Genomic DNA, 18,858 nt, shown 5'->3' with positions numbered 1-18,858 from the left:
TCCTAGTACTGGAATTGGTTTGGCTGAGGCCAGCTCAAGGGTGTGAGCCAGAGAAACCTGGGGCTCCTAGTGGAATTCTCTCTAGCCCAGGGGGTGCAGACAACTTATCACTTCAGCAACCCTGAGCCCTGGGGCTGGAAGCCCTGGAGCAAAACCAGACTGACTGGGACAAGAACACTTGGGCTAAGTACCAACTTCCCCCTCTGCTTCCCCCTCAGATGGGAAAAGTGGGCAGTCTGGCAGGGACAAGGGAGTGATCCATCAATGCTGGCAAGAAAATCCACTTTCTAGACCTGGAGGAGATGTTCAGGGGCCATGTTTCCTGCAGACAAGGCAATGGGCGTTGGTTTTGCTTCCTTTTAATGTAAACAGAATACACAAACACATTAAAAACCTCAACATGACACGAGAATACACACAGATTTATGTATAGATATTTACAAACCTTGCACACCAGGGAAAGAAAATGGCCCCTCCGATTAAGGGAAGCTGCTTCTCCTCCCCTAACCCTATCCAAAACCAAAGTGCTGAGGCAGCTGCAGGAGCCTCTGCAATTGCTTCTGGATGAAACCTAGCAAGAGGCTGGAATGACATCAGAAACCCCCAGAGCAAGGCCAAGATTCCACTCTAATCCCAAGCCCTCCTTCTCTGGCAAGCTGACATGCCAAGGATTTGTGTCTCAGAAGAGGGAGCATGACCCCTGAAATTCAGACACGGTGCATTCCCAGCCCATTCCAGCCTTCGGTGGAATGACAAAGGAGCTGCAACCAACTATGTCCAAGAGAGGAGGGCAAGGAAGAGTGAAGGAAGAGAGGATCTCAAGCAGAGAGGTGGCCACTCCCGAGCAGGACCCTGGGAATCAAAGAGAAGCCAGATCCAGACTTGCTCACCAGCCCAGCACTGGCTCAGAAGGGCACAGTAGGAATGTGCTGCCACCTGCAGGAGGAAGGGAGCACTGCAGCAAGGAACCAGGACAGCCCCTGGGGTACCTGGAGATCACCCCTTCTTTCATTTTCAGCCTCCCACCCAGGAGCCTCACTGCAGCAGCTCTTCCCAGGAAATGGGCTTGGAGAAGACCTCCCTTTCTAACCAGAGGTCATAGTTCATCTGGAAGTCCTCAGGGAGGTCCACCCGCTGGCCCAGGACACTTTGCAGGCAGTTATCCACAGGAAGAAAGTCAGGGTTGCTGTGGGCCCGGTCATAGCGCCGGGCGTTGAAGCGCTCAATGTTGGCACGGAGGGCACACTCCTCTGCCTGGAAGTCCCAAGGCCGGGCATCAAGATCTACGACGAAGCAGGAGGACATGTTATGTTGAGAACCAAAGCCTTGTGGCAGCTCCCCTTGGGGTCACTGCAGCCCAGGGCCATGCGGGCCTGGGCTTGGCCAGTTCAATGTCAACCAATAACAGGAAACCTCCAAGCCCAACCCTCGGGAAGACTTACAGGACTTCTTTCCTAGGTACACAGGAAAAGTCAGGTCAAAGGGGAAACACCAGAGCTACAGAGAAAGAGGCTACACAGCAGTTCACGTGGGTCTGCTGAGGAAAGCCAGGAGGACAGCACACTTCTCTGAAAGTCACATTCCCCCTGGCTCTCCCAGGTAAGAGGCAGGAACCTGCAGATACCCCCGTTTGCTTATTCTCTCAAATCCCTGACCGGGTGCTGTGGGCCACCTTGCCTCTACAAATTCAGGGCGTTGGGAGTGCAGATGCAGTCACGTGCCCCTGGTGCTGTGGTCAGGAAGTCTAAGGGTGCGGCAGCATGCTTGGGGATACCAGGAAGACCCACTCTGCCAGGGAGGCCAAGGCGGGAGGGGAGGAGCACGTACAGATACAGAGGGCTACAGGGAGGCACCCTGCCAGGAGAGGGACCAAGTCCGGGGCAGGACGGCCAACGTGCTCAGAGCCCCAGGTGTGATGGAGGCTGGGCTGAGGAGGTGGAGCAGATTGCAGAGGACAGGGAGGGACCATGTGTGGGCCCTATGCGCTTAGAGTTTGGCTCTAATTCTTAGGGAAATCAGAAGTCAGAGAAGGATTACACTCAGAGAGATACCACCACTGGATCTGGGTTTTATAAAAATCACTAGGGCAAAGTCTGAGGCACTGATGAAGGGAAAGGAACCAGAGGCAGGGAGGCCATTAGGAGCTGCGAGAATTTCGGTGACCAGAACCAAGGCAGCTGCAGGGGTGAGAGAAAGGACGAGAGGTTGGATAAAGGCTTGTGACAATTCCTGGAAAAGGGAACCGGAGGCACAGAGAGGAGCAGGGATGACCACAGACACAAGCCTGGTAGTCTCTCCAAGCCCTTCCTGGGCGTCCCATTCTGATGCTACAGACGCAGGAGCTGGGCACTTCCAGGTTGCTCGGAGGGAAACTTGAGAGCAAAGGAAGAGCTGTCACTGTCCCCCACTCCCTTCCCTCGCCTCACACGGAGCCTCACCGTTGCCGTAGGCCCAGTCGTCATTCAGCCGATGCCGCACCTTCTGGTAGATGGCAGACATGGTCTTCATGTTGCTCTTCCGCCACTGCCGTCCCAGATACTTGGTCTGCACCTTGAGCAGCTTCAGCACATACAGCTGCATCATGGCCTGTTTCACTTTCAGGGCCCGCTTCAGGATGGGGGCTGACTTGAACACCACCAGCATCTGGAAAGGGGCACGAGGGAGGCTGTGTTGAACGCAGAAATAAATCCACTGCTGCCCCTCCGGGTTACAGGTAGGGTGACCAACTGTCACAGTCTTCCTCAGACTAAAGAGTTTCTTGGGACATATGACTTCCACTAAAGTCTCCTGGCTAAAACTAGGCAAGTCCCAGGCAAACCTGGATGGTTGGTCACCCGAGTTATGGGTCATTCTGGAATCCGAAGAAAGCTATGGAGTCCATCACCCAAAGTATCCCTATGTGCAGGTACATACAATTCCAGGGGGTGAGTGGGCCTCCCCACCTGAGGCATCCACAGACTCAGAGTTGAGACGGTTCTCAGAACCCTGGTTATGTTACCAGTGGAGATTAAGAGGCTATTCAAAATTCCTTCTATATTACATGAGAATTTGTGTCAGTGCTTGACTGAGCCTCTTCTAGCTTCCAGTTCAACTGGTCGAGGAACCAGGGATCCACCTCCACATGTAAAGATGTGGCTACAGGAAAGTTAGGTGAGGAGGATGCGGCTGCTCCAGCAAGCCTGGGCACTCCCTGCCCCCACGTGAAGGGACAGGCCGGTGTGTGTCACTCTGCTTTAAGCTCCGGGACTCATGCCTGCTGGCTGTGCTGACTCACCATCGTCCTCGAATGCTTCCATTTTGTCAGCTTGTTCAAGATCCGAAGCAGATTAATACAAGAAAAGAGGTTTCTCCAGCAAAACTGGTTATTGTCACCTGCTTCCTGCAGGGAAAACCCAGCAACCATCGTCTCCTGCACAGCTGCAGGCGCCCCCAGTTTCCCAGGCCCTCCCATATATGACCTCAGCACTGCGCGTCACTCCATGTGGGCACTAGGAACTCTCTCCTCTCCTCAGCCCGGGGGCATGCCATCCCAGAAGCTGGCAGAGGGTAGGGGGTGCTCCCTAGAATCTTCCTGTAGGGAACGTGGAGCATGACATTGAGGGCTCTGGCCTCAGCCCCCACTACCTGGGGCACCCAGGCTCCCTCACAGCTGTGGCCCCAGAGTTCCAGCGTGGGGAGAAGGAAACAACTCGACCAGGTGAGCTCTGGGTCAGCAGCCCCTGAAGACCACAGTCCTGACAAAATAATTTCTAAATCCAAATGTTCCTACAAGGTCCCCTTCCTGGTCCTCCTATGCAATGTCAGTGCTTCAAAAGCCAGGCACTCAACAGTGAGCTGACCTGTGAAGACACCTTTCCCCCAGGTGAGGGGGCAGGCTCTCCAGTCCAGCCCTTACCCAGAGGAAGCACTGGGGCAGAGGCCAGCTACTCACCAGACTCTCGGCAGTCAGCTCTGGCAGCTCGTGCACCACACAGTGAGGGTAGTCCAGGACAGAGATGCTGCAGGGAGCAAGAGAACAAGGCACCCACCATGAGCAAGGGCTGGGGCCTGGCAGAACGGCCGCTGACTCCTGGCTTTCCTCTCTGGCGTGCCGAAGCAGAAACAGCAATCTACCTTGTCTGCTCTACCCTGACAGGGAAACACCTGCTACGAGAGCACTCGTAAGACCCCTTTGTAGCCAGAGACAAGCTTGTAATCTTGTGAGGGGTGGAGAGAGCATGGTATCCCTCACAGCAATACATCTGGGGCTGGTGGTCGATTTCTCAAGGCAATTAATTTACGCCAAACCCCTCCTGGAGACTGTGTCTGGCTAACAGCTCAGCTTGCGGTGTTTCACAGTGTGAAGTACAGCTGGCACCAGGTGACGGGGTGGGGTAAGAGCAGACAAGCCATCACAGTGCACATGGCCGAGCTCCTGGGAGCAGCAGGCAGCCCCGCCAGGCTCCTCAAAAGAATGGGGGACACAGAAGGACTGAGGGCAGTACTAGAGCCCAGGATGAGAACCCTCCCACCCAGGCACAGACAGACTGAGCCCCCTATGTCACGAGACTAGCCAGACTCAGGTATGACAAACTGGTGTTTTCTATAGACCACGTCTCTTTCATCTTTGGGTCCTGACATCTGGCAGAGCACCAGCTTGTGGACGCTGACTGGGCTCAGTGGAAGAGGCCAGCTAGGAGCCCTGCCATCTGGCCATACCCACCCCTTCCTGATCCCTGGTCCTTATCACCTGTTCTTGGCAGTGATGTAGGAAATAATGTTTTGATTGAAGAACTTTAGGATCAAAGGGATGCAGTTGGCAAACACCAGGTGCTGGGCCATGTACTCAAACTGAAAGCAACAGGAGAAAAAATAAGCATGCCCCCTATCCCCGGGACGGGGGAGCCTGCCGGGCTGCCACCTATGGGGCCGCACAGAGTCGGACACGACTGGAGAGACTTAGCAGCAGCAGCAGTTGGGATCTCACCCTTTCTCTCGTGATAAAAAGCCTCGTGTGGAGGACTGTTTCTCTGCACATTTGCGCAGAGCTCAGGGAGGTTTGAAGGCCAAGCCTCTGTTCTTTGGGGCCTGAGGAGCAGCACTGCCCAAGGGCCTGGCCCCGTGGACAGAAGGAAGGGGCTGTAGATACCTGATAGACGTGGTTCAGCTTGAAGTGCTTCAGCAACAGCAGCAGGACGGCAGAAATGGCCTTAACGATGACCTCTTTGTGGCGGTTCACATCCACTCCCAGCTTCATGCTCTGCAGCACTGTGGTGCTAGAAGCACAACCCCGGGTGAGGCCCCAGCATGTGCAGCACCTCCTGCCTGGCGCTCCCAGGAGACAGGACTCCTGAGCCTTCTCGGGGCAGAGCTCCCACCTAACCCTCCACCCTACGGACATCTCAGAGGTTAGGCCTGGCTCCTCCCACCCACCTCCCAAGCAATCTAGCTCAGTACACCTGACTTCTTCCTTCTGATGCCCCAAACATATTCTTGGCCTATTTCCCTGCTTTTCCTCCAAAACTGAACTTCTCATCTCAAGATCTTCCTGAGGCTTCTGCCATCATATGTACTTGTGTTTCTCAGAGCATGTTCTGTTGGAATACCAGCATATTGAGATGGCTCTTGTTATGGGGAAAAGGGGTTCAGAGTCAAATAAATTTAGGAAGCATTTACTTAAATCAGTTTCTTAAGTTTGGAGTTAAGTTCTTAATTAAGGAGTTAACTATAAATCTTTATAAGAGGAGATTTAATATTTGACTCTGGAATCCTTTTTCCAAGGACCATCAGATGCCCTGGCATTCTCTAACGTCCCCTTTGGTGTTAGCCAACCCGCCTACTCCCTCACTGGCTGTCACCACTAGACTCAAGTGGCCAGCCCACCAGGGAGTTAGGCTCAGAGCTGGGCAGTCCTGGCAAGCAGGCAGGAGATCAGGTGCCCAGGTCCTTCTCAAAGTAGAACGTGATCTGAGTTTGTACTCTCAGATCAAAAACATGAGGTCAGGGCCTCAGGAAGGAAGAACCCCTGGAGATTTCACTATTACCCTGGGACGTTCAAAAATATTTTTCATGCCAGTTCACTGGTGAATAGTAAAGAATCTACACCCAGCTCCAATGGCTGATTTTTGTGCAGAAGCTAAAACTGTATGTCCTGAACGTCCTAAGCACATAGCTTTCAAGGGAGCACTTGGGGAAATGTCAGACACAGCCCTATTCATTTAACAGAGGAGGAAGAGGAAGTGACGTCTCCAATTCACTCAGTTGCAGAGTTTACACTAGAATCCAGGCCAATCAGATGAAAGTGTCCCCACAAGCAGTAAAACTAATTATTTTACCCAGTACATTTTCTTTCTTCTAAACCAAGAATACCCTAAACTTAATCTGCAGAGAAGCTGAGCTAATGTAACAGCAGCAGCAGCAACAACAAAACAAAGAACCACCACCACCCAGCAACACGTCCCCTTTCTGTACATCCTCAACTCTCAAGACTTGATACTCACGGCATCTCCTCAGGCAGGACGTCAGCTAGGATGTTGATTGAGTCTGTTTTGGCCTTCGAGGTGGGAGCTGCAGCCAGCAGGATCTTCAGTAGCGCTATCTGGCAAGGAGCAGACATTCACACAGCATGCTGAGAGGGCCCCAGGCAGCATAAACTCCTGAGAGGCGGTGCTTTTAGAGGTGCTTAGGGGGCAAAAGGAGGGGCTCAAGGACACCAGTGGCATGCTCTCAAGGCCTGTTGTGGGGCGGTGACCACATGGCAGGCAGAGCTCTCAGGAGGTGCGCACTCACCATGTACTGTGGCAGGCTGGGGAGCAAGCCTTGGTAGAGAGTTTCTGCAGGGACCTGTTCAACTTCCTCTTCTCCCTTTCAACACAATGCATATAAGGGGCACTGATACAAAGCCTGGTCCTGACAATGCTCTCCTGAGCCAGCCTGCTAGCTGGCTGGAGGAGAATCTCTAAGTATGGACGTAAACGACAATGCTAATAATGATCACAAACTTTTAATAACAAAATGTGCCAGGTACTTCACTTGTAAAGACACAATGAATCCTTACTACAACTCTATGAAGAAAGTACTATTGTTATTTCCATTTAACAGGCTAGGAAGGGAAAGCAGAAGGAGATCGAGTACCTTGCCTAAGTCACCATCCACCAAGGGGTGGCGCTGGGATTGAGAGGTAGGTGGCGGGCCCAGAGTCTGTGCTCTTACCCCTGCACCCGACACGCAGCAGCCCTGCAGCGGGAGCCAGACTGGGAGCTATGTGAGGGCGGGCCAGGATGCTCTGCAGCCTAGGCCTATACAGTGCTGGGAACGGCTGGGATCCGGTGAGCTGAGGAAGGCCCCCAACTCACCCCCGAGAGAGGAGAGCGGAGGTACTCCTCCTCCATCTGTGCCTGGACCTCTGCAATCGATGTGTACTTGTGCTGCAAAGAGAGGGAGAGAGACATTAGGGCAAACACCTCGCATTCTCTGGCCAAATGCCCACACCTGGGAAAGACCCCATGCAATTTTCTTCAAACATCATCTTCTCAAAGAGGGCTAAGTCACCACAGAGATCCTGAACTAAAACCCCAACCCAAAATATTTTTCTAAGTGGGCACCTGTCTCTTAAAACCAGTATAAAGAAAGCACAGAACAGGTTAGGGGGAAACAGGCAAATTAAAGGAGAGGAGGGGACTTGCAGACAGCTACAGCTATAGGAGGAAACGTAAAAGCAGAATCAAGGACTCAAGTACACAGAATCAAGGACTCAAATACTCAAAAAGCCTAGCTGCATGAGGCCCACCTAGTACTACAAATTTCAAAATTATATTTCAAAAATATATGAACACTTATATTGCAGATACACTCTTAGGGAACACCCCTCTTCCTCACTGTGCTGTTTCCTCCCACTGGAGGGACACGTGTGTACCAAACACCCTGGTCTCTCCCCACCGCCGCCCACTCACTCCTCCCCTTCCTGACTGGCCAGCATGGGAGGAGGAACAGGACAGTCTCGCTCAACCTCTTTCTCTTCTCTCTTAAGGAAAAAGAAAAGCCTGTGCACGCTTCTGCTCCTTGCCTAGGCTGAGCAGGGCTCCAGGCCTCTCTGGTCTGGGCAGGCGAGTCTGCCTAACTTTGGAAGGGAGGTGTCAGGACACCTCCTGCAGCTATGCTCCCATATCACTCCATCGGCAACAAGCTGGCATTTGAATCTCCACCTGCCTACTCCTCTAACTCAACTCCCTGAACTTGGGCAAGGAAAACGGAGGCTATGTCCTAGGCCCCTTAAAACGCCAACTGTCAGTTAATAGAATCTTTAATGGGTACCCCAGTAAGTACCCAATAAAAAACGCTCAGTTAAAATAAGTAAAACGCATGAAAAAGTGTTTTCAAGGATACTGCCACTGTCCACCTATTACTCCACCCCTGGTTCCTTCAGGCAGACAGAAGTCTAAAAAAGCTTCTCCCAACAGGATGGTATCACTTTACTCACTTGGGACCAAACTAGGCCAAAAGCATACCTGAAGCCACCTACCTGTTTCAGAGTCTTAATGCTTTCGTGGATTGGCCTGGGCAGCCCCACCACTGTGTTCGTGTCACTGGAGAAGAACAAAGGCCCTGTGTTAGGTCTGGGTCCTCAAACACCTGAGGCTGGGAGGGTGACCTTCCCACTACCTTTCTTTAAAAGGCACTCAGATCATACTCACCTGCCGAGAGTATAACCTATGAACTTGCTGCGGCTGGACTCGAGGAACATCTCAATGTCTTTCTCTCTGCCAAAAGAAAAGACTGTGGCTTTCTTACAAGTTATCTCAAGGCATTATGGTTAATAAAACACAGAACGTCCAGAAATGGTGAAGTCAAAGGAAAAAGTCTCCCAAATTGCTTTTCTTCTTGAAAAAAAGAACTGAAACCTTCAGACTATTTTAAGGTCCTTTACAATGCTGTTGGATCAATATTCTGAAAACATATTAAATGTAACTAATTTACTCATAAAATCAAGGTGCTACATCAAACTTAAAAGCGTACTTTATTCAAGCGTACTTGATGTTAATAACAAGTCTGTCAACAGAATTTCTCAGATATTTATGAAATTTCCAATTACAGCTGTAAACTACTCATTTTTTCATGAGTCATATTGTTCTGTCTCAGACCATTAGGCTAGCTTGTATTTTCTGATGACTTATTCTGTATTCCCATCACAGATCACCGAAAACTGGGGCTTTACTTAGATCAATAAAATGACTTCTATATCTTTTCCCATGTTCATCTGTTTCTTAAGTCGATGCCCTTTCAAACAGATTACATTTATAAGCATACAGCAATCTTCAAATCCATAGATTCACACACGTGTCTCAAACATCTTATGGTTCTGAAGAAATTCTTCCTTAATCTATAATTTTCAAATATACACAACCCCTGGGAGAGTGGAGATGGGTTTACTTAAATGTCCTTGTTTTAATTTTTTCGTATTTCCTTTTACTAGTATCACGTCTAACCAAGAGCTAATCCACGTTACTGATTTGAGAGCCACGTAAGAGCCTCTTTGTACCAGGCCAGCACCCTGACCCCCCACGGCAAGAGAGGCTCATCCCAAGGCCAAGGACATCCTGGCCTTGCACAGGACCTCATGTGACAACTCAGGCCAGATGCCAGGCCTGCGGGAATGGTGACTCTGGTTTTAGGAGTGAAGAGCGTTCGGGAGGTCTGAGACGCACCTGACCTTGGGAGCCCAGGGGAGCCCCTTCGGGCAGGTCAGCCTGTCGGTCTGGGGGTGCTGCGCTGGGGGAGGCATGACCTCATCCCGCTCAAGGGGGAACGTCTCCCCCTCCAGACTGCTGTCGTCGTCGTTCTCCTCCTCCTCCTCCCGAGAGTCGTCGGCCTTGTAGGGGTCCCGCTCGTTGAAGGCATCCAAGTTGTCCTGCTTTATCAGTGCCTGAAAGCAGAGGGAAGGCAGGTCAGACAAGAGCCAACCAACGAACGAGAAAGGGGCATGGAGGCTGGAGAGGCAATTACATAGAAAGGTGGTAGGAAGAGAGCCAGGAGCAGTGGGAAAAACCTGAGAGCAAGTCACGGTCTTGGGCCCAAGTGACACATCAGCTCTTGCCCCAGAGTCCCTCAGAAGTGCCACGTCCTAAGCGCCCACTAGATCCTGGCCCCTGGGCTGGGGACACAGTGTCCCTGCCCTAAGGCATGCACACCGACTCGTTGATCAGAGGGGACCTGCAACAACCTAGGGCTCATCCAGGGACCATGCCACTGCACCTGCACAGGACCCTGAGAACCCTCAGGAGTCATGGGGACCTTGTCGCCCTCACCTTGTGCTCCCGACGGCCCCGTTTCTGCTGCTGCTCAATCAGGTCGGAGGCAGAGGCCGGGGGTGAGGCAGCCCTCATGTTGCGGATGACCTTGATGCTGTCCTCAGGCAGCGGGGGGAGCCCCAGGATGGCGCGCTTCTCGGCCTTCATGCTCTGCAGCTCCTCAAAGCCGCCCAGAGTGCACTGCATCAGACAGGTGTGGAGCCAGGTCAACATGTCCATAAGGCAGTCCCTGTCTGCGTCAGGCTCGAAAGCATCTGTGACACCACATCTTTACAGAGACCACACAACCTCTGAACAAGGGACTCGGCCCACCTCCAAGAGAAGCAAGCGACATCATCATGGGAGAGGGGAAAGGGGGTCAAGAGGAGAGACACACAGGCTGACAAAGCCTGGTGCAGAAGCACACGTGGCTGTGTGGCCCACAGACTCATCAAGACTCATCAAGTAACAAAGCTGCCTGAAGAGCTTAACCCTTCAGGTTCCTAGAAAAGTAGGTGACACTCAAATGCTAGTCTTTCGAAGTTAAATTGGGAATACAATGCTGGATGCTCAAATTAAGAAAACAAAACACACAAAAGAACTTCATCTAAACATCCCCCTAGAAGTAAAACCCCAGTAGAGCTCAATGATTTTAGGCTGCTTCATTTCATTGCTTCTGAGCAATTCAACTGCTTTCCACTCTGGCTTCAATGAGGTTTCATAGGCAACCAACAGGCTTCTGGCCAAGATGAAATGTGTAGACCACTCTAAAGGGGCCTAAACTCATTGAGCTCTGGCTCCACAGAGTTGGCCCATTATGGAAGATGGGAAGGTGAGGCCCAGGGAGAACCAGAGTACAGACTCCAGTTCCTCTGTTCTCCCAGCAAAAAGGGCTCCTGGTTTGGCCTGGGTCTGGCTACTGAGCATGGCCCCCAAGCCAAGGGTGATGGCGAGCCTGCTTTCCTGGACCCAATCCTTCCCTAGCTAGAAAGAAAGTAAGCTTTTGCACCATACCCTGAGGCTAATGTAGGCTCAGGGCTCAACCTTTCTTCCTTCCAGTGACATCTGACTGAGGGGCCCCATTACCCCAGCTTTAATCTTGCCTCCAATCATTTTATAAGCTCCAGGTTCAAGAGCAGCCTGTCTGGGGAGAAGGTGTTACATGGTTGCAGAAAACAGTTTCCAGAAACCAGGGAACCAACCACCTATTCTGATTCAAACACCAAGTCCTCTTTGGCTGCTGTGAGCCCAAAGTGACACTTTTTTGTCCTTTCCTTCCAGGACCCTTCTTTCAGAGTTTTTTTTCAACTAAAGCAGTTATGTATTCATATAATTCAATATCCAAAAGGATACACAGTGAAAGTCTCCCTCCACCCCTGTCCCCTAGCACCTGAGTTCCCCTTCAAGGAAGTGCTCACCAACACTGTCTTCCAGAGCAGCAAGAGAACCTTTTTCATGGGGAAGTGAGGCGCATGGCCACTGCAAAATTTGGTCACCATCCCAAAGAGCATGATGGCAAATGGCTCATTGTTGTACAGCGGGGAACCTGGGGGACACCAAGGTATCAGAACCATCGGCAGCAACAGGACCCTCCCAAAGCCCTCCAGCCTCCGTTCCCAGGAGGGCCTCCAGCCAGGGCCTCCAGTCCTACCCAGCTCAGCCCTGAAGGTCTGTCGCATCGTCCTCCACTCGGCCTTATCACCCTCACACTCCTGGTGAACGGTCTCCACAATCAGGTACATGATGTTGAGCAAGACCCTGGGAACAAGAGGCAGCTCATAAGGGGGCAGGATGGGGGAATCAAGGGAGCACCCCTTGCTTCCTCACATCCCACCTGACATGGGAAAAGCCTGCACACAAAGGCTGGCTGGGGCGGGGGTGGAGGCAGGGGTGCGGGGACTGTAAGGTAGAAAAAACTGAAAACTCAGTCCCACAAAACACCTGTGATGTTTCCTTCTTTGTCCTTGGTGCTAAGGTTGGGACCAGACCTTCTATTCTGTGTTTCTAGGGTATGAGTGCTTACTCAAAGCAGATGCTTAATAAATGGCTACTGAATGGATATCCAGACATGAGCAAAAATGGCCCAAAGCATTTACTACCCTAAGCTTCCTGGAATGAGAAAAACACAGAGGCAGGAGTGAGATGAGGAAGTGGGTGTTGGATCAGACAAAGTAGAGGAGGGTCAAGATGAGAACAAGCAAGTGTTTACCCCGTGATGGAGAAGAAACAGTAGCGAGCAGGACGATGGCCAGGGACCCTAACTACAGTAGGGAATGCCACCAGCATCTAATCTGAAAACTTCCAAATTCACAAAAAGAGGTGGATTCTAATCCTCACAAAAATGGAAAGGTGATCTTGCTGTTTAGCAGCTGCTAACCTTTGGATACAGACAGGAAACATCCTGATGTTGTCAGGACTAACCCCATGCAGATGGGCAAGCTGTGCATGAAAAGCACAGCTTGTACATGGCTGACACAAGGAGCCACATCACGTGCTTCATCCCAATACAAAAAGCCACTCCACCAAGCCTCTTGGCAGCAGCGTGGTAGGAGGCCACACTTCTACTAAGTGGCTCCACCCTGGATTTCCTCTGGGGGTCTCATCCCAGGGAGCCCTCAGTAGGGCCTGCTCATCATACACCGAGCCCATCACATCTGCAATTAGCGCGTGCAGAAGAACAGCACACACAGCGAGGAAACCCAGAGCACCCGCCTCTGCCTGCCCTGCCCTCCTTCTCCGGCTATCGCTCAGGGAGCCCGGGGCGCTGCTCGCCTCACCTCAGGTCCGTGCTGTCAGCCAGAGAGATGGCTGGCTTCCTCACTGCACTGCTGCAGGCAGCACTGTTGCTGTGGGAGAGATGTGAGAGTCAGTGCCTTCCCCCAGGCAGCAAGAGAAGTGGCTCCCCCAGCAAGTGCTGCCCAACAAGGTGAGAAAACCCTATGCGATGCACTTAGACTGCACAAGAGCCCACAGGACCCAGCGGGCAAAAACTCAGGCCCTAAACCAGACTGCCAAGGTTGGAATCGTGGCTCTAACACTGCCTAGCCACGTGCCCTTGGACACTCAATTTCTCCATGCCATAGTTTCCTCATCTGCAAAATGGGGACGGTAACAGCAGCTACGTCATTAATGAATTAGTATGTATAGTGTCCTTAGAACAATGCCTGGGACATGCAAGCACCCAAGGAGTGCTTTTACTATTGATGGTGTTTTCCTTAGATGAGCAACAGCTGGCTTGTCCACCAAACAAAGGACTAGTGGAGACAAAGGCTAGAGCAGGTGCTGTTTGAAACCACGTGTCAGCCTGTGCCTGGTCTCCTGCTCAGGGGAAACTCAAGGCAGTGTGCAGGTTCACAATGAGAGACCTTTATTTTTTCTGGAGGAACACTGTAGGCCTGGGCAGGAGCTGCACTGTCTAATGAGCTCTTTGGTATTAGTGAGCTGAGGGGCTCCTCATTGGTCTTCGAGGTTTGGGTCAGCATCTCGCCTATTATTCAACTGCCTGGTCAGAACAGAGCCCCATGCGGCCCATTTAACCCTCTCAAAACTGCTTAGTTCTGCAAGCTCTGCCCCTCTGCCCCCTTTCCCTACTTAATCCCCTCAGAAGAACTCACTCTATTTCCATGTTCAGAAGCTCCACCAGAGCGTTGAAGGTGCCCACCTCCAAGAGCAGAAAGGTGTTGTAGCGCATCCAGGACTGAACCTCGGCCTCTGAGCTGCACTCCCCAAAGGTGCCTGCAGACACAGGGCACGGCTCGCTGCGCCCCTGCCCGCATCTGACAGGGCAGCAGACACAGGGCACGGCTCGCTGCGCCCCTGCCTGCATCTGACGGGACAGCGGACACAGGGCACGGCTCGCTGCGCCCCTCCCCGCATCTGACCGGGCAGCATCACTGAAGCTGGTGTCAGGGGTCCCTGGGTGTCCACTCAGTACCTTGGGCAACATAGAGAATCGCCCGAGCCACCTTGAGCCTCTTCTCCCTGGCAGTGACCTCCAAGCCATCCAGGAGCCTCATGGCGTGGGTGCGGTGCTGGTTGGTGTCCAGCTCAGTCCACTTCTTATCTGTCACTGTCAGGAGAGAGACTGCTTAGATTGGAGCCCAGAAAAATCCTCCCAATGAAACAGACACCGTGTTAACCCATCAAATTCAGGACTGCCACAGGACCAGAAGCTCAGAAAAATAAATTACTCCTTATATAAAGGAGGAGGTCACACCACTGCCCCATGAATTTGAAGTGTGGTTGAAATACTGCTATTTTGGGTGCAATTTTAATTACATAAAGTTCCCCCCATGATACACACTTCTGAAAAGCCCCCACCAGGGTACCTGCAAGCCCACCCTACATGCCACATCCGGCCTTGAAAAACCGTGGTTCAGCAGGCTTCTCTGGCCACTCCAGGATAACTGAGGTCATTCAGATGACTAACAGAAACCTGCAGCTCTCAGGATGCAGGGTGAAAGGAGCCAAGAAGCAGGGGAATCGTCTCACCGTGCATCCGAAAGTCCTCCTCAAAGCATTTTCGATTCATCAGGAATTCTGGTCCTTCCGTGTAGCTATAGAGCTCTGTCAAGAAAAAAGGTCATTATCTCCATGTCCAGGTCCCATCACAGGGCCACAAGTAGCAGAGAAGGTAAGGTGTTTGCTTCCAGGCCCACCTCTGTCCCTGAGTCACAGTGACTCCTGGACGATGCTATCTAATTACTAAGGGGGTCTCAATGCCCTAATGCGCACAACAGAATGCTGACTACCCCTGCAGCCAATAACCAGATGCCAGCTAGGCATAAAGCCTGGCATTTCCAGTCCAGTGCGCACTGATCCCACCATGCCATGCCAAAGGCTGACTGCCACCGTGAACATGTCTCTCTCAAGTGGCGTGAGAACAGGGCCTGTACTATGGAGGCTTGAGAAGCAGCTCAGGCTGATCTCATACTACATATGAGCAGCAGTGGCAACAACAGATGGGCACAGAGACAGACCCCCTCACTGGCATTCCTCAGGACTCCTTGTTCGAGGAGAGACCACTGTCAGGGGGATTGTGTATGGCCAAAGAACATCGATGTCCACAGTGGGACTGGGCCACAGCCAATCGAGCTGACCATGTGGAGATGTTTCATAAAAGTAAAGGACAAGTCAAAGTTACAAGATACGAAGGGCCTGAATCTAATAATAAGTTTCATATATATATATCATTACTAGCACTAACTAGGAGATAAAATGAACTCCAAAATGATACTCACTCTCAATTTTATTAAAGACCAAGTAATAGAAGGCCTCTGCCTTACCTGAGAGCTCTGCAGCCCACTTGTCTGTGTCAGCATACTCAAACTCCAGGTCTGGAGACTCAGAATAGCCCTGTTGAGAAAAGGAGAGTTATGTAAAAGATCACCATGAGTGTTTTCCAAAGGAACAAACACACACGCTTCCAGAGACACCACTGTGTTACAGCACATCGCTGCCTTCACTGTTCTGACGTTTTCTCACAATGTTTTGTCTTCTGGGTTAGTTCGGCTCTCCCTACCAAGCCCTCTCAGAGCCCCTTGCACTACTCCTTCATGGCACTTATCATAACTCATAATTATACATGCGCCTGTGCGTCTGTTTAGTGTCCATTCTTCTCACCCATGATTTCACAATGCTCAGCACAGTACTTGGCATGGGTGACTGAATGAAGAGCATATACTCAAATAACAACTTGTTGGATAAATGAACACTAAAGCTTCCATGTGTTCCATGCAATGAAATGATCATTCCACATGGTACTAAGGCTTTAGAAGCCTCGTTTCTTTCTGGCTAGTGGGCTATCAGGGAGAAGGCCATGGCACCCCACTCTAGTACTCCTGCCTAGAAAATCCCATGGACAGAGGAGCCTGGAAGGCTGCAGTCCATGGGATCGCTGAGGTCAGACACGACTGAGCGACTTCACTTTCACTTTTCACTTTCATGCATTGGAGAAGGAAATGGCAACCCACTCCAGTGTTCTTGCCTGGAGAATCCCAGGGACGGGGGAGCCTGGGCTTCCGTCTATGGGGTCACACAGAGTCGGACACGACTGAAGTGACTTAGCAAGTGGGCTATCAACAGCTCAGTACAAAATAAGTATTGACACCCTCAGTCTTCCTGCCTTTCTCTCAAATTTCAGCAAGAACTGACAGAGAAGGCAGCAGCTGAACAGAAATGGTTTCCCTCCCACACATAGGAGAGATTATGGCAAAGAATCTTTTTACTGCTGGAAATAAGTGAGTACTGAGAACACACCATCTGGGAAGCCTTGTTCTGGGAAAAGAACAGAGGTGAAGAAAAAGGTAGTCCTCAGCTTAATTACTATCTACTTGGGAAGACAATGACCACCCACAAAATGACATAACATACCCTCAAACATGAGTAACATAAATAACTCTACTTCTTATTCAGAGGCAACAGGCTGCACAGTTTCATAAGTTCCTGAGCTTCAGTTTCTTCATTTATGTAATGAGGATGACAAAAATCTATCTTGAAGGTTTTTTAAGGACTAATTAAAACGATGCCGCACAGTGGGCTCTCGTCAAATACCTGCCTCCCTGTTCTGCAGGCACGCCTCTGGCTCCCAGCCTACTGATTTCAGCTTTGACTCAAAAGAGAGCTGTATCAGTATTTCTAAGAAAATAGATTCTGACAGGTCTCTCAGCTTAAATGTGTTCACTGAATGACCTTCCATGTGTTGAATCTATATAGAAATTAAAGGGTAGAAAGTACATTTAATAGAAACACTTAGGAAAATTGTTAACTACTGAACAACTACGATGCCTCTGATGATGAAACTGGATTCATCCCTACCACTTTTAAAATCCTCCATACTTGAAAAATTATTAAGCAGTCACCACTGATGTGCAATCAGCCCATCATGCAAGGGCTACTAAAAGGTCGGTTTCATTGCTTTTTCAAATAATTCACTTCAAGCTCAAAGTGCATCTGACTGGAACTTGTCAAATTTTGATGTTTGACCAGAGGTTTGTTCTTGCCAACAAAACCAAGAGCTTGAGAGGTACTGATTTCAGGTGTCTAAAGATAGCATCATCACTCAGGTATGACCTGATACATTATATCTGGACAAGAAAAAATGCCCTCTCATTAATAAGCATCTGACTGTTAATCAGCCTCAGGGTTGTCTCAGGTGAAAGAAATTTCCTAGTAAGTGCTCTGGGAACATGCTGATTAAGAAGCCCTAAAACGCTGCTACGTGTGTGTCTTCATTCATGAATTCTACAATGGAATGCAGTGGGAGTAATTCTTCAACTCGGGGTGAGGTGACTAGTCAGCTCCAGACTACGGTGTCTCCGGAATGGGAGGAACAGCCCACTAAACAAGAGAAGAGAGATGTTGAGCCTCAACGCCTGTTTAATTTATTTCTGATCTTTAACAGTTGAGCATCGGGTGGACTGGGCACACCAACCACCGGGCACTGTCTAACCGTGGCCTGAATCTGCAGTGGCTAAGCTCAGAGCAGAACAAGACTGCTCCCCTTTCCAACCATCGCGACCTACAGGCGCGTAGTATTGATACTATTAGTGCTAATTAATTAGCTCAGTCCTTCTCGGAGGTGCCTTCCCAACCCTCGCCAGTCCTTTCCCAGCCCACACATGCCCGCCACCGTGCGCCGCGGAACTCACAGGACCAGAAGCTGGAGATGATTAGGGGGTCTGGGGTGTAGCCGCCCCGCCCTCTAGAGCGCACGCAGGTCACTGACTCTTCACCCGAGAAATGGGGCACGGGGCGGACTTCCCAGGGGCTGGAGCCCGGAGACCGCGCCCACAGCCCGGACCTCAGAAAAGCCAATACGGGCTCCGGGAGGTTCTCCCGGTCGGCAGAGCTCGGGTCGGGGACCCCAGCTTCACGCCTCCGACTCCCGGGGATGTCAGCCTTGCTTCCTGCTCCTTTCGCTGTAAATGACAACTCCCCTGCCGAACCCTCCAGGAAACCCAGCCTGGACCCGAAAGTGGCCCAGAAATGGGGCCGGGGTCCACCGCCGCCGCCCGCCTGGTGCTAGCCTCGCCCCCCGAAGCTCCTGACCTCCGAGTCTTTTCGCTGGTTGCGGTTGAACTCTCGGGCTTTGCCACCAGGCAGGAGACCTCCGGCGGTCCGCGGTGCCCCAGGTGGAGGCTGCGCGGTTGCAGGCGGCGGAGGTGGCGGCGGCTGAGGCTGCTTGTTGTTCATGATCAGCGGGCCGGGAGTGCCGGCTACCGGCTCCATCTTGGCGGCTCCACACCCCCGGCTCAATTCACTGACTATGGCTGTGATGCAACTCTCGCGTGATTTCGTCCCGGAACGCGCCCTGGTCGCCATATTAAGTGTGGCGGCACATGCCAGCGCCATCTTGACTGTCCAACACCTCGCGAGATTTTCTCTGTTTGTGAAATCTTACCCTTCTAGTTTGTGTTTCGGTTCCAGTTTAGAGATCGCAGTTTTATCTGCAAAACCTCCCTTAGCCCCTCAGCCAGTTTAGTGGAACCCCCCTCTTTCCTTTAACATCGCTTTGCTCTTGTTACTTTCACAGATCTGTCCAAAGCTTGCGGGATATTGTAGAGAACAAAATGGACACGATCCCAGCCTTCAT

The 18,858-nt window shown here is 51.4% G+C and overlaps 1 protein-coding gene across 1 annotated transcript; it reads right to left on the bottom strand.

The window, feature by feature from the left end:
* Positions 1-343: 343 nt before the first annotated feature.
* Positions 344-18,506, bottom strand: STRIP1 (striatin interacting protein 1). The gene is made up of 21 exons (XM_027972828.2): positions 18,315-18,506; positions 15,551-15,620; positions 14,757-14,831; positions 14,200-14,334; positions 13,880-14,000; positions 13,043-13,111; positions 11,917-12,023; positions 11,684-11,811; positions 10,284-10,466; positions 9,684-9,901; positions 8,673-8,738; positions 8,501-8,564; positions 7,335-7,406; positions 6,769-6,843; positions 6,480-6,577; positions 5,129-5,255; positions 4,730-4,830; positions 3,932-3,998; positions 3,275-3,379; positions 2,439-2,643; positions 344-1,283 (listed from the first exon to the last, which is right to left on the bottom strand). The coding sequence occupies exons 1-21, from the start codon at positions 18,492-18,494 to the stop codon at positions 1,036-1,038; spliced, it is 2,514 nt and encodes an 837-aa protein (XP_027828629.1). The 5' UTR covers positions 18,495-18,506; the 3' UTR covers positions 344-1,035.
* Between the last annotated feature and the right edge of the window lie 352 nt (positions 18,507-18,858).

This window comes from Ovis aries, chromosome 1 (genome assembly GCF_016772045.2).
Source record: "Ovis aries strain OAR_USU_Benz2616 breed Rambouillet chromosome 1, ARS-UI_Ramb_v3.0, whole genome shotgun sequence".
NCBI classification, from domain to species: Eukaryota; Metazoa; Chordata; class Mammalia; order Artiodactyla; family Bovidae; genus Ovis; species Ovis aries.
Note: the sequence above shows the minus strand (reverse complement) of the source record. Positions and strands in the feature narration are given on the sequence as shown.

Bases quoted from the DNA above. Each gene is read 5' to 3' on its own strand.
- STRIP1 (XM_027972828.2), bottom strand. From the start codon at position 18,494: ATGGAGCCGGTAGCCGGCACTCCCGGCCCGCTGATCATGAACAACAAG. The intron at 14,001-14,199 runs GTACTGAGTGGA...CTGTGTCTGCAG, and splicing joins GATTCTCTATGTTGCCCAAG to GCACCTTTGGGGAGTGCAGC. The intron at 4,831-5,128 runs GTATCTACAGCC...TGTTGCTTTCAG, and splicing joins AGCTGAACCACGTCTATCAG to TTTGAGTACATGGCCCAGCA.